Consider the following 15758-nt stretch of genomic DNA (forward strand, 5'->3'; position numbering starts at 1 on the left):
TAACTGGCTTAAATTTCTCGTATTTCCAGAGGGACAGCCAAACTCTTGAGAATACCCAATGATATGTTTCCACACTACTCCCACATCCTTGAAGTATATACCAGAGTTCTATTGGATGAGGACAGGGAAGTGGGATGTCCTAACAACCACCTGGGGTTTTCAATGTACTACATCTTTCCATATGGTCTGAGGACTGGAACTGCCTCTGGTTCCCTTCTCTAAGTTAAGGTCTAAATATGCACCTGTGATTTCTGAACTTGGGTAAATATTGACATGTGAAGACTACCATAGTGGTTACATGCCTTAATCCATGCCATAATACTTTTTATATTAGAACACAGATAAGTAACTATTCTGCAAATAAACTGTCTACAGAACCAAACTCAAAACTATACAGTTGTCACCAACCGTTCTATCTCCTCAGTGATACAGGTGCTGAAATATCTCTCCCTTTAGGCAAAGTTCCAACACATCTGTGGTAAATACGTATAAACAGAAATGGGCAGATTTTAAAACAATGAACGCAAATAACTTAATTCCAAAACACATGAACATGACAGAAGAAATGGTTCCCTAACATATGCCACGTTTTGATAGATATCAAGGAATGAAAAGTTTTAAAATGTGAAAATTTTGATTTTTTAAGACTAAATCTAGACTTATCTACAAATAAATGTATTTTCAAATAGCCAGAGTAAGATGCATTTTTTGCCCTAAGACACTAAATTCTGAATTCTGGATCCTGTTTCTCCTATCACCAATTCCTAATGTTAGATTAAGAATGTAGTTCCTAGAACAAAGAATCCTCTGCTCTTCAGGGAAAAAGCATAATGTTTTTAATTCAAAGCTACTGGATATAGAAAAACTAGTTATCGTTTTAACTGTCTGTGTCTGGGTTTATAAAACATGCACCAACACTTTTCCTTGTCAATTGAATATAACCATACAAACATTCACATGAAAATCTGTGGCCTGGAAGGAATCTCTGATGATTACAGAAGAACTTCAAATTCCCATGGTGGCTAAGAGCGAAACAGATACTGCACCCTAGTGCACTGGATTAGTGAGCAGCTGAGATTTGTTAAGTATTTAAAGCAATCAATATAGAGTAGATAATGACAACAGTGGGTCTCAATTACCATTTTGCCACTAATTTAGGACTTGATTAACTTGTTAACTCAAGAAAACCCCCCAAAAACAAAAAAGCATTCACTCCACAACATGCAACTTAAAAAACAGTAAATGTAACTATGCCACTGTCAGCAAGGCTAGCTTGCACACCAAGTTGAGAATAAGAGTGCCTACTTAAGACTTAACATTCGAAAATGTTTATAATCTGTGCTTTAAAGTTAAATTTGATATGACCCAATTTTCATTCTTTGTTCACTACACATTAAAGTGAAATGCCTTTAAGCTGTGCAAAAGACTGCTATGTGGAATTTTAACATTTCAAACAATCTACACCCTGGAGATTTGGCAGCATAATTTAGGAATAATGCTACCTAAAGGGACTGAACTGTTGCCAATTCCATCTTACGCTCCACCCAAGTAACTCCAAAGACTAGACAAGGGAGGGTAAGGGCAAGTGTGACTAGGTAACTAGCCATTTTGTTGTGAAAGGAGAAACTAGGAGGCACCTGGTTTTCAAAAGATAATTTTAACTTCTGCCCCATACTACTATTAATATAGTTTGGCTTGACTTTAATTGACGGCCATGTCCCTCACCTTAGGTAGAATAACCAAACTGGTTTAAAATCAGTTGGATGATCTATGTTTGTCACTGAAATCTGAAATATGCCATCACTAAAATTAAAAATAAATAAAAAAGAACTAACTAACAACAACAAAACCCAACTCATTTTCTGTATCATACTCTAAAATAAAACAAAAACAAAAATCCTTGTGCCAAAAGTGCTTTGCTCAGGGCTCTTTTTAGCCCAAGACATCTAAAATCTAAAAGAACAAACTGCTTTTAAAAACCGTAGAGTAAATCTCTATACAAGATAGTCCTCTTAAGTGTATCTATTAATACATGAGATATAATTAATCTGTCTTCTTTTGAAAGTATCAGAGCAGAAATATCTTTGGTTAACTCTTTTCTCTACATGAAAAATAAAATATTCTTACACAACAAGGCTGTTTCTCTCTGGATCTTGAGTTTGTCAGTGCCATTTAGAAAAGGGGGGCAACACAGTGGAAAAGCTAGGAGAAAAATGGAAGGAACCAAAAAAGAGGAAACATTCAGTTGCCACGTTGCCAGTTTTGACTTCTAGCAGAGAAATGCCAATAAGAATAAAGTAGCACACATACTACAGTTTGCAGCCTCATCAGCTTTTCAAGTAGTTACCATGAGCACATTTCTGATTAGAGGGCTCAGGATTTAAAGCTGGCTACTTTTAGCACAATTTAGCTAATAAAACAGGAAAAAGATAATTTCTTAATTGTAGATTACTTCCCACCGCCCACCTCCCCAAGTGAGGTGAAAAGAGGAAAGCAGAATGGTAATTTGTAAGAGATTTTTTTTAAAAATCAACTTATGTCAGACCCATGATTATCATCCCAGTTTATCCACTCTAACCATAAGGACAGAATTATGTAATTAACATGACAAATCTTTGAACCAGTATTACAAGCGAGTCCTAGTAATTTTTTCCCCTATTAAAATCTTTTAAAAATGAAAAATAACCTATCTTGGCTTGTTAAAGACTGCCAACCTTTGCATTATTCACAAGGAAGGCAAAAAGAATGTTGTGTCACATGCCAAGAACGTATTTTCAGAAAATGAAGATAGACAAGGCCCAAGTGTACACGAGGCACACAATAAAAAGTAATTTTACCATCTGTGATCTTGAAATTACAAATGGAGAATGAGAAAGAATGAGTTTATATAAGCATATGTTTCTCTATATATTTATAAATATTTATATAATTTACCATGAAGACATGCAAGTAGTGTTATAGCAACTATTATACAATATAATACAGAAGGATTGGTCTTCCAATATTACAGTCGCTTTAGTTAAACAGCAAATATGTCTTATCTATTGCATTCCTCTATAGTCTTGAAACCGGAGAGAAATTAAGATTCCACACTATGCTATATTTCTTATGGGAGACCGTATATGCCTCAATAGTGTTTTGAGTTTTTGTTTTTTGTTTTTTTTTTCAAAAAGCTCAACACAGATAAAGAGAACAAGATAAGTTCAGTGCAGCTTCAGGGCAGCTTTGATGCAGCATTAGAATATGTTCACTTGGTGAGGAAATATCCTTCTTTTTTTCTGTTTTCCAATTCAACTGTATTAGGTTTGGCAGCAAACACAAGGTCAAAGACAAAGCACAGATGTTTGCTAGAAGGCAAATTTCAACAGCAAGCAGACCAATTTACCTGACCTTAATAAGGTCTTTACAACACAAAAACTGTGAGTATAAAAGAACTCATTTTAAAAATCTAGTATAATTTAACTTTTACTGATTCCTCTCAGCAGAAGAGTGAGATCAGAACAAATATGATCCTCCTTACAGCTTTATAAATTAAGATTACATGGAAATCAGGTCAAGAAGCCCAAATAGTCAAACTAAAGCACAGGTGAAGCAGGTAATAAAATCTTAAAAGATAAATATTGCGCCTAAATTTATTTTCTCAGATACTCATTCCTTATTGGCTAAATGTATAAAATACAAAGTTTGAGAATTTTAAGCCTCAACATACCTAATTTCTTCCTATTTTTCTTTCTAAAGCTCTAAAAGCATAAAGTCACATTCCACAGCAATGTACTTCCCTGGTATTGTCTTGGAGGTTGATAGTAGAAATAGTTGGTACCTAGAAGATTTAAGGAAGCAAGGTCTACTCTGGTCAGTTTTCCTTCCACAAGGAGGGAACTAACAGGGGAAAGAGGGTTCTTCTATCTTGAAGATATTACTCTACACTCTGTCCCTCTCCCTAAAGCACTGAAGCCTGCAAAGTAGTTCTATTTAGACTTTTCCTTCCTTTACCTAAGTTTCATCAGTTATTTTTCACAATAAAAATATACTGAGTTAACTGTTGCTCCAAAGAGAAATATTAGGGGATTTAGAAAAGTAATTGGATTTGAAATTCTCAGCACGTGCTGCCAAAAGCACGTTAGAATGTATTGTCAAAATAAGAGAGATTGGATCAGGTGACAAACACTAACTTTAAAAAATGTGAAATCCAGGGAGGGTACTAGGAATGAGGCAAAGTAAAGGTGTGAACTCTCAATACACCAGATAAACACACAAGCCAAATGTATACGAGCACTGGCTCCCCAGCAACACACTTCTTACATATTCTAATATCGGAGCAATTCTGACTCTCCGAGGTTGGGAAGTTTGGAAAGCAAATATTAAAGTAAGAAGTTTCACTTTTGCTATATAGTCTTTTAGTAGAGCCTTAAAAAAAAGTAGGCTAAACCCCTTAAAATTCCAATCCACCCCCTACCTTCAACATTTTTGTTTTGAAGGCAGATAAGAAATGAGAGTTCATTTAGCCAGTTTCACCCCCTTGGATTTTGCTGGCTTGCCCCTTCCTATGCAAAGACATTGATTCCTGATCTGCTTGCTGCCTATCTTAGGTAATTTCTTATCATATATCTTCTTATAAATATTTTATCATGTTACTTTCTTTTGCAAGACAAGATCAACACTGATTTTTTTAAATAGACAGTACAGGGACACACATGTATCAGATTTAGGAGGAAGATCTCACACCTTTCACAGAGATGCAGCCCAGCTCCTATCTGCTGAGTTTACTGGCTGACTTACTCTTCCCTGGGGGGGCTTTAGTGCTGGCCGAGTGGTGGTGGAGGCTGCTGGATCCTTTCAGGCCATTCTTACTGGGTTTGCAGTGCTCCTGTTGGCAGGACCTCCTGGAGGAGGAAGATCCTGAGTGGCTGGGAGGTGACTTGCTTCTCCCCAGATGCGGGGATGAACTCCTCTGGTCATGATGGGGCCGTCCAGCCCTAGATGGTGAGGAACTGGATGTGCGAGGCAAGGAAGAGCTTCGAGGAGAGGCACTGGGACTCCTGCGAGGGACAACTGGACTCTTGGGTGGTGTTTTTGGGTTGTGAGGGGATCCTGGACTCTTGCACTGAGTAGTGCTCCGGGGTTTCTGAGATCCATTTTGAAGAATTTGGGCCAGGCGGGAGAAAAGGTCTGAGTCGGAACTGCTACTCCCTAGGACTTTATATCTGCGGAGCCTGAAAGAAAACAGAGAATAATCACTTTCATTTTAATTCACTTTAAGTGTGCCTAGAAAGTCACAATGTCCCAAATCATAATATGTATGATGTGAGTCAAAATCAGGAAACAGAGGATGCGGAGTTACTCTTTCATATACCAGTTGTATAACCCTGGACAAAATTATTTAACCTCTTCCAGCTTTGAAGGGGAATATTATCTATCTCACAGGGTTACTGAGCAGTCAAGTGCAGTAAAGTACTTAATTGGATGTCTGCCATCCAGAAGCACTTACATGTTGTTAAGCCCCTTCCTCCTATAGCATGTTTGCTCTTCCCATTTTAGAATTAACTTAATGAAATGTCTCTAGCATGTTAGCACATGAGGGAGTAAACAATTTTGTTTAAGGCTTTTAGGACAGGAATTCTATATATACTTAGGCAAACATTAAACTCCACAATGTAAGTCTTCAACAGTACTCACCAACAGCAGGAACTACAGATAAAAATATATTTCAACCTCATTTAATAATTTCCAAAAGAAAAGAGTAGTCACTGGTTTCTCTGGGCCTCAGTTTCTGCCCCTGACGATACCCTGAGATTCAGGAGAGCCGAATGCCTCTCTTACTGGCAACCAAGCCATCTAGAAAGTATTCATATAAATAGCAATGTCTCCTCTGCCCTACATATCTTTCTGTCTTGGCCTAAAATCCATTCAGTTTAAGAATTTAAACCTCAAACTGCTGACATGCCACTCCTTACAGAAGGAAATGGGAGAAGAACTTCCAAGTTGTATTGGCACCTGCAGGATGCAGGGGACATATACAGCCACCATCACCATCATGGATCAGCAACAATTTACTGATTTTTTTCTCTGAATTTTCTCTCTTCTTCCTTCCCCACCATCTACTTATACTGACAAATGACATAAAACTCATTTTGGTTAAGCCTAACTTCATGGATCTTATTGTAAAAATTGAAGAATGGAATAAGATAATTCCTCTGTGCCAGGACCTATGTGGGAAAGTTGAGTTCTCACTGAATTCCCAGATGAGTTTCAGGCTGGTCAGCTCTGTAATATCTGGCACAATGCCACACATCTGGCTGTGTTATCAAGTTACCAAGTTCTACTTTGAGGGGACATGTAAAGTTGTAAATAGTAAATAGTAATTAAGATTTGTTTGTTGCAGTCCAAAGCAGCTCAAGCCACAGATATACTATCTCTATTAAGCACAGATGCCAAGCAAAAGGGGGGACGGGTGAATATTGTCCATGGAATCATCTTTTTAAAATGTCTCAGCTAAATGACTGCTGTTTACTCATCACCATTTTTCCCGTTGAAGTTTAGTTCCATGGTCATTTCAAATCCAGTGTTTAGTTACCTTTGAACCTGAAAGAAACCCTAGGGCAAGTCAAAACTAAACTTAACTTTAGGTAAGGGTAGCAAGTTCTGCTGGGTAATGATGCAGATAGAACCTCACTTTAATATACTTCAGAAATCCTTATAACAGGTGGAGGCCTATTATCTAGAACAAGCTATAATTTTCAGGTAAATTTATTTTGATGTCTACTTTGTTTTTGTTAAAAGACTATCCTTTTGCTTCTTCTCCAAGGGTTTAGACCATTCTACTCTGAAAAGTGAGTAATGGCTCCAAGGAAAGCACTCTTAATTGGTTCATTACTTCCCAATATTTTCCTCTCTTCAAAATATAATCACTCCATGGTCAACTACACATAAGAATATTTCAATAAACAAGCATACCACACAGTAAATATTAAGGCAATATCTTTATTATGTATGGTCCTGTATATCATCAGATGTAGGGAAACTCCCTAAAGGATTTTTTTGTTTGTCTAATTCATTATAATCAGATAAATTGAACTGTTACTAGGGTCCATTCATCATATTATAGACACAGTATCTTTCCCCAGAATTTGACATCATAATGACATCTGTTATAATGGGATTCTGACTGGACAAAACTAGAAAATTACCGAGTATCTAGTTAAAATGGACTGGGAAAGAGACATAACCTTTGTTGCATGCTAAAAAGCACTAAACAAAGCTCTAGACATATTCTACCTGATTTCCTCTTCCCAAAACCATGAGGCAAATGTTTTACCCATATTATAGATAAGGAAATTGAGGTTCACACTGCTAGAAAGTACGAGAGCTAAGAATTAACCTGGATCAAACTGACCCTTTCAACTACACTATGCTATAAGGCTTGGGAAAGGCAGGGAAGGAAGTAGATGATCAGAAGCAGGCAACAAAAAAATGAAACCAATGACATAATCAAGCAGACACAGAAATAATGCTACACACTTAACATAGGGAGAAGAGCAGACAGCATTACCTGGCTTCTACTCCAGGCCTCATGGGTGGCTTTCCTGGTGGTGGCCGAGGCAAGAACTGAGATGAAGTTGAGCTGTTGATTTGATCTGTGTTGACCCATGAAACTGGCCTTGGAATTTTGCTCTTTCTGGACTGGGAGATGATGGGTGTCAGAAAGCTGTCTTCGGCTGACCTGCTCAGGTGTGAGTCTACAGCCAGTCTTGAAAAGGGAGTGAAGACTTCCTCCTCAGAAAAAGGAGCAGGAATAGTGGATAATCTCTCCTCTAGCAATTTATCAGAGGCACTTGAGAGGTCCCCAAGGAAAGACTTGAGTTGCCTTTTTTCCACCAGAAGCTTGACTAGATCTGGCTGATAAGCTTTCTTTTGGAGGAGCTTCTCTTTTGCAGAGACTGGACAGGATGATTCAAAAGTTGAATCTATCTCTTGTGCTAAAACAGGGATTCGGCTGTGTCTAGTTACAAAGGATGACCTAACCACATCCTTCCGAGATGGAGGACAATGTTCACTCTCTGAAACAGAATGAAATAGTTCTCCATTTCTAAGGGCAATTTTCTCTCTCTTACCCTCTTGGTGCAAAAGAGTAGAGAGGTCTCCTTGATGACTCAGCAAGTCTTCACTCTTGATGTCATCCTCCTTAGATATCTTACCTTTTTGCATTGCTGCCACCTGGCCTATCTGTCCTTCAACATGTTGGTCAATAACTCGTGGAGATATCGCTGAAGTTCCAACTGCCAAAAGCTTCACTGTCTCGTGAGTTTTGTCTTGATTTGGCACCACACTAAAAGTCTGTGTCTTTGTCACATCAAGAGGTTCAGTAGTAGCTGAGTGATCCCTTTCCACCGTCACCAAGTCTCCTGGGAGAGGGGAGATCTCAATATAAGGCTGCCCTTTACTCAACTTCTCATCTTCATTATCTGACCCCACAAGCATGCTTTTCTCTTCCGTTTCCCTAGGGAGACCCTCAAATTCTCTCACAGCCAGTCTGTTATGGTCAGGAAGGTCTTTTGGTCCCAGGTCTTGGGAGCTGTCACACTCTCTAATGCTGGGTAACATGTCATGACCAATATGATCTATCTGAAGCCCAAAGTCTGTTCTGTTTCCTCCACTAGGAGATTCGCGCTCTGTCACAACCAAGCCAGAGAAGCTCTCCCTTGGAGAGTAAAGTTCCACAGTGGGCTCCATGGGATGAAGGTCTTTCTTTTCTGGCAGCTGACCATAATGAAAGCTACCTGAAGTCGACTGTGTAGATGCCACAGAACGTCTAGGAATTGTAATCTGGAGAGAGAAGAGGAAAAAAGTTAAATGCAATAATGTGGAATTATAAAATGAAGATGTATGAGTTGAGAGTTAACACCTCAAATTCTAATTTATAAGAGGAACGCAGATCCCAACCAGCTTTGCCCACCTCATACTTAAAATGAACAATTCTGAATAAAAATGCATGATACTCAAGCTCCCCTACTCAGAAACTGTACAGAACAGTCCCCCTCTAGGTTCATCCCTGCCTTTTCTTTAGCTTGCTCTGTACTCTGGAAGACTGATTTCTACTGACTGCACTATCCAGGCTCCCTTGCCTTCTGATTTCTGGTTGTGTTTGCCCAATGGGCAGCACCAACAGAGAATCAGGGAGTTGGAGGCGAAAAAGATCTGGGTATTACTTCTCTCTGCTTCCTCCCGAGGGACTGCAGCTTTGGCGGTACATTCTACCACTCCTGGCCACAGCTTCTGTCACATGGCCCCCTCTCCTATAGCTATGACTCTTACCAGGTTCTGCTAACTGCCCCTCTTCCTTCTCTTTCAGGACTCAGAATAGGAATAGCTCCCTCTATTTCTGTTCCTGTTGGCTCTCTTAAACCCTACCCACACGTCTGTAAAAAGTTCCTTTCATTAGATTTTCTCCAAGTCCCTGTGAGTGTACCAGCTATTTTCTGCCAGAATCCAGATACAGAATCTTAGGGAAAAATTATTGGTAAATTATTCTAAGTTGAAAAACTCCAAATTTACACGCATTTGTTGTTTCCCATAAATTCTGTAAATCAATGTTATTAATATTTTCCTATAAGCAAACACAAAGATGTTTACTAATGTTTTATATCTTCTTTAATTTTTTAAGGTCCAGCCTATTATAAATGAAATTCTACCATCCTTCCACAGAGGTCATTTCAATTTTATGTGAATAAGATTCAATGTTTAATAAGAATGTCCTTTCTTTAAGACACCTACAGGACTTCCCTGGTGGCACAGTGGTTAAGAATCTGCCTGCCAATGCAGGGGACACGGGTTCGATCCCTGGTCAGGGTAGATCCCACATGCCATGGAGCAACTAAGACCAATGTGCCACAACTACTGAGCCCGCACGCCACAACTACTGAAGCCTGCATGCTCTAGGGCCCATGCTCTGCAACAAGAGAAGCCACTGAAATGAGAAGCCCGCACACCACAACGAAGAGTAGCTGCCACTCGCCGCAACTAGAGAAAGCCTGTGTGCAGCAACAAAGACCCAACACAGTGAAAAACAAATAAAATTAAATTTAAAAAATACATTAAAGACACCTACATCTTCACATTTGTTAAGTGACATGTAAGGAGGCAGAAAATGTCAACCAAATAAACTGGTAAGGAAAAAAGCCTTTTTGAGAAATTAAATAACTCGAAAATCATGTAATGAAGCCCATTAAGCTCTAATAAAACTATGGAAATTTGTCTGAATTCGAAGCCAAATGAATTTGGAGCTGTCATGGGAGATTTCACTTAGACCCCATCTCTAGTCCAATGACACCAAGAAACCCATTTGGTTCTAGAGTCAGATAAGTTGTTTAGATCTGTTTCTCTGTGTGTCAGGAGAACAATTAGGTTTAAGAACATGCAAAGCTTACCCTAAGCCCAGCCCAGGGAGAAAACACCTAACTAATGTCCTGGAATAGCTCCTGAATGGAATCAGTGTACTGAGGCTCTGTCAGGTTAATCCAAGACAGGCTAGGTTCAGACATGAATTCTCACAATAAGCCCAGACCTACAATGACCTTGGGGAAAAGGCAGTAAGTTCTACTGGTGCTGTCACCCTTCAGGAAGTCACCTCATACCTGTACCTCTCTTTCATTATACTAAATATAGGCAGATGGCAATTTTCTAGTATTTTTAAAAATGATATTGAAACTTAAAATTTATAGTTATTTACTCTTCAAAATTTACTTTTTAAGACCTGAGAGTGATGGTGATAAGAAAAGCAGTTATGAAATTATATTAAATACCAAATAACTAGGGAGATGACTATATTTACATTCAAAATAAACCAACAGTCATTTCATTATTATATGTAATTCCAAGTACATCGGCCAAAATGAAATCAGCATTATTTACAAAAATAACACTCCACTGGTCTTCTGAGATTGAAGCTAGAGAATCAATGCACTTCTGAGCCTAACTCATCTGGATTCAGGATATAAATGTCTGTGTATGTATGGTATGAAAAAAGAGATGATAATCTTGTATATAGAAAGGATATATGAACCACTGGAGAGAAGAATTAATTTTCTTGAAAAGATTCTGAGCAATTATGAGAAACTGCATAAATTACTGTAATATTTATATAGCACTTTAATTTATAAAATATTCCTAAAATCATTTTTACTGATTCCATTTCATACCTACCCGGTATTTTAATTGAGTACTTTTATTAACACAAATTTCACAAATGAAGAAAAACACAGTCAAAAAAAGTCAGGGACAGGATTCTAGGATTTTGGGAGTCCCTCACAGCAAAGCCTACTTACTGACATGTACTACACACTCTCAAATGAAGTCTGGGAAACTGAGTCTGCAAAAAAAAAATTAAAAAAAAAAAAACATTATCTATCTAGGTGAACAAAACCAAAGATCAATAGCTGCATACAGAGAAAAGAAAGCTAATTCTAAGTATAGCTAAAAACAGCTTCCTTAACATTAGACTATAAAGACACAAAAGCAATTCCCATACTTGGGACACTCTATAGACTGAATTAATGATCTGCCAGTAAGCCATATACATCCTTTATATGTTTAATTCCTCTAATTCACAAACATTTCATCAAGGCATGAATTCAATCATTTCCTTTCTTCTGTTCTCTAATTGTATCAGGTACACCTTTCTATAGAATTAGAAAATCACCTCAATGTTTTCCATTTCTTTCAAATTTTCTTATTTTTTTTCTAGTACTGAATTTGACTAACATCAGTCTCATTACTTTTTGGTTCAGATAAAGCAGCCTCATTATTTTATAGTTACCCCATGTTCAGAACTGGCCACACAGGCAAGAGACAATAAACTGCAAACCAACTATTCACATTTTAACTTACAAATTATCCTTTCACTTTCCTCTCATTCAAAGATAGTAATGCTGTTAAGATAATAAAAACCTTGGTAAATTCAACATTCATACCAAATAGTCTCTCTTCCAAATGAAAGGAATATGGTATATGAAATATCTATATTTCATTTTGTTTTTCTGGCAAACAATTTAGAAGAGATATAGGTAGTAGGATAATTTATTGGTTCCTACTATAGCCAAGAGTGACTGAGTTATTCTTGGCCTAATTCCAGGCCTATTAAAAAAAATTAAATTTTAACCATTCAAATTTCTTTGGGCTATTTAAATTCCACTGCAGACTTTTGTTTAAAGCATCTTTATATAATACTTTATACAAGTGTCGAAAACTATGAATGAAACTAAGCTACTATTATTGAACCATGTTTTTATGTACCAAATTTTTATTTCTATAAAGACAGTACACAGTTGCGGTAACATGTGCATATTAAGAGGCCATACATCCTAAAAGAATGTCTCACTCTCTCACTCTTCACCCCTGTCACTTACTCTGACCACATTTATGTTGGTTACTTTTGCTGAAGATATTGTTATTTTGTGGCTTGGCTTATGTGGATAGATATGAGGGCTGATGCGGTAGTAAGGAATGGAGAGGGCAGAAGTCTTTGTTTACAGAGGTGGGTAAAACTGAAAACCTGAAGCCTCAAGACCTAAGTAAATGAGAAGTAAAAGTTGTTTTTACCCTTCCCCTGTTATCCCACTCCTCAGAGACAGTTACTCATTATTATTAGTTGAATGTATATTTAAGGGAATCTGAAGTTATAAAAATTTTGTAGAGGTACTAGGAATCATAAATAAGTCACAGCTCACACCCAAAGAATAGAAGTCCCAGAAAAGACAGATTGAAATAATATTTTTTGGCTGGCCTGTAATTATATATCACATACATGGCTACAGGATTTAATAGTCACTTTTCAATCCCCTTCACACAATCTTGGAAGACACTTCGGGGATAAATCTACTCCAACTATCCCCAACTTCCACAACCTATAGATTTCTATCACAGCATCTACAGCACTTAAATAGTGAGGAGAGTCACTGGGCCTTGATGCCTAGCACAGTACCTGACATACAGTAGATGCTCAATAAATGTTGAATATATGAGTAAATCAACCACTGGACACTTGGGTTCCTTCTATGAAGCCTCTTCCAAGTGACAGTCCAGTCTTTTATTTGAACACTTCACAAATGAGCTTTTTTTACTTCCCAAGTCGGCCCATCCAGTCTCTCATCCTTTCTGACCGTTCATGGATTGAATTACAACATCAAATATAATTCCAGAGATGTAATCTCATAGAAACAAAACTTTTCTATAATTATAATGACCCAACTTTCCAGATCAAAAATAGAAATCCATGGGGCTTCCCTGGTGGCACAGTGGTTGAGAGTCTGCCTGCTGATGCAGGGGACACGGGTTCGTGCCCCGGTCCGTGAAGATCCCACATGCCGCGGAGCGGCTGGGCCCGTGAGCCATGGCCACTGAGCCTGCGCGTCCGGAGCCTGTGCCCCACAACGGGAGAAGCCACAGCAGTGAGAGGCCCGCGTACCGCAAAAAAAATTAAAAAAACAAAAAAACCAGAAATCCATGGTCAGACAGAGGACATTTAGCCACTCCCTAGTCAATGTACATGCATTCAACTCTCCTACAAAATCCATTTCAAGAAGTTAACCACGGTGGCAATCAATCCAAAAAGTCCTTACCTTTCCATACTATTAAAACACTCATCTGTTAATTACATGGATCATTCATTTTTCAATAGAGACTCTGAGTGACTCCATGAGCTTTCATATAGTCACTCCAGGTGTACAAGGGCTCCAAATATTCAGTGGAACGCTGGAAAAGTCACATGAAGCTACTATTTCAGGTAAGCTGCACTACTGAAATGTCTCAAGTCTTCATTGAGATTTTCATGATTCACAGTTCAAGCCCTCATATTTGCTTGAAGTAATGCCAAAGCTTCCTCACTGGCTGCTGCCCCAGCCATTCTCCCTCCATGGCTCCCAAAGAGCACATTACTCCCCACCCTCAACCCTGGCAGTTTCTTGTCCTGCATCCCATATACCTCAGCATGGCAGGTCAAGGCCCTTTATCACCTCACTTGTGCAGCTCATTTTCAGCCTCCTTCCTTCGCCCTAACATTTTGGATTACTTATTTAAATACTCTGACTTTTGGTGTTTCAAGCCTCTCTGCCTTCATACATGCTGTGTTTTTTGCTTGACACCCCTGCCTCTCCTTCCAGCAAACTTATTCATCCTTCAAAGTCCTCTTATTTTTGAAAGTAATATATCTTCACCATGGTAAATAAAATTAGAAAATAAGAGTTGAGAAAATTAAAACACCCAACATTGCACTCCCCTGTCCTAGGCAGATTTATCTGTATTCTCATTTGTGTACACAGCTCCACCACAAAAATCACTTCATGTGGTTTAAGGTAACTGTTTAGACATAGGCCTTCAATGTCAACCTAACAGGTTGGCGCCAACTGTTTATCCCTGAGGTACAGCAGAAAGCCTGGAACTTAGCAGACGCCTCATGGAACTGAAGGGCTGAAAGAACAGAATTAAAGCAATGCAATCAACTGCTGATCTGACTCTCATAGTACTGGTATTGGTAATTCCTGTAAATACAGCCAGAGGAATTCTCTTAATAGATGCTGACTAACAGATTACAAAAAAAGTACATGTGACTCTCTTTTTGTCCTGCTCCTTCTCTGTGCATTACTTTACACCCCCCACTCCTGCTTTTCTTCTTCTCAATGTCTGAAGAACAAGTCAATGAGGAAAGTCTTTCAGTATGTTGACAATCCCCTGGGATGAGGAAGGCTGCTCTGTGTGACCAATAGAATATGGCAGAAATGATGATATATGCCCCTTCTGAGATCAGGTTATAAAAGACAGTGTGGCTTCTACCTTGGTGGAGGGTGTTCTCTCCACCACCACCCCCGCCCCCTTCTCTGTCTCTTTCTCTCCTCACTCTCTGAAAAAGCCAGCTGCCATGTCAAGTATGGAGAGCCTACGTGGTGAGGAAATGAAGCCTCTGGCCAACATCCAGTGAAGAACTGAGGCCTGCCAACAACCATGTGAGTGGGCTTGGAAGTGGATCTTCCCATCCAGTCCCACCCTATGATGATTTCCCTGGCCTACAGCTTGGTAGCAACCTCATGAGAAACCCTGAGCCAGAACGATCAGACTAACCCACTCCTGCATTCCCAACCCTTAGAAAAAGTGTGAAATAATAACAGTTGTTTAAAGCTGTTAAGTTTGGGGTAATTTGTTACACAGCAAAAGGTAACATATAGGTGGTATTATTATTCTCCAGTCACATTTATAGTGTTTCCAAAGGTGATACTAAAATGAAGCACTGCCTTTCTAAAGGACTGTCTAGAACCAAGAGATCATGTGGTACAATCTGCCACAATATCTGTAAGGAATAACCCGTCCAACCTTCTCCCTACCAACAGTGATTACTCAACACCACATAAAACTGGTCACATTCTTTCCTACAGTTACTGTCATTCTGGACCAATAGTTAGACCTGTTTCAGAAGCAGTTCAAGTTACTTTAGTTTCCTTCTCTATCCTTGTTTGTTTATGCCAGCTTAATTTTGCCTCTCCATTTGCTAATCAAAACATAATTTAATATCTCCGCTATAAGCCAAAGTTTAGTCTTATTTTGCTCCCTATAAATCTATGTTGTTCAGCCTCTTTTTAGAAATGATTAGTAGTGGGCTAACTTCATAACTGTTTACCCCAGGGGAAAAAAAATCTAATTTCCAAAAATCACCCCAATTTCTTTTGAATCTAGCAAATTTATCCATCTTTCAAAATATATCATCTAAAAAATTT

General features: G+C 38.6%; 1 protein-coding gene across 1 annotated transcript in view; it reads right to left on the reverse strand.

Moving 5' to 3' along the window:
• Positions 1 to 4750: 4750 nt before the first annotated feature.
• TTBK2 (tau tubulin kinase 2) overlaps positions 4751 to 15758 on the reverse strand; it is a 104573-nt gene continuing 93565 nt past the window's right edge. The window contains exons 13-14 of the mRNA XM_065871431.1: positions 7550 to 8823; positions 4751 to 5213 (exon numbers count right to left, since the gene is read on the reverse strand). Of these exons, the coding sequence (XP_065727503.1) occupies positions 4751 to 5213; positions 7550 to 8823 (1737 nt within the window). The remainder of the gene's footprint in view (positions 5214 to 7549; positions 8824 to 15758) is intronic.

The sequence above is a fragment of the Phocoena phocoena genome, chromosome 2 (assembly GCF_963924675.1).
Source record: "Phocoena phocoena chromosome 2, mPhoPho1.1, whole genome shotgun sequence".
NCBI classification, from domain to species: Eukaryota; Metazoa; Chordata; class Mammalia; order Artiodactyla; family Phocoenidae; genus Phocoena; species Phocoena phocoena.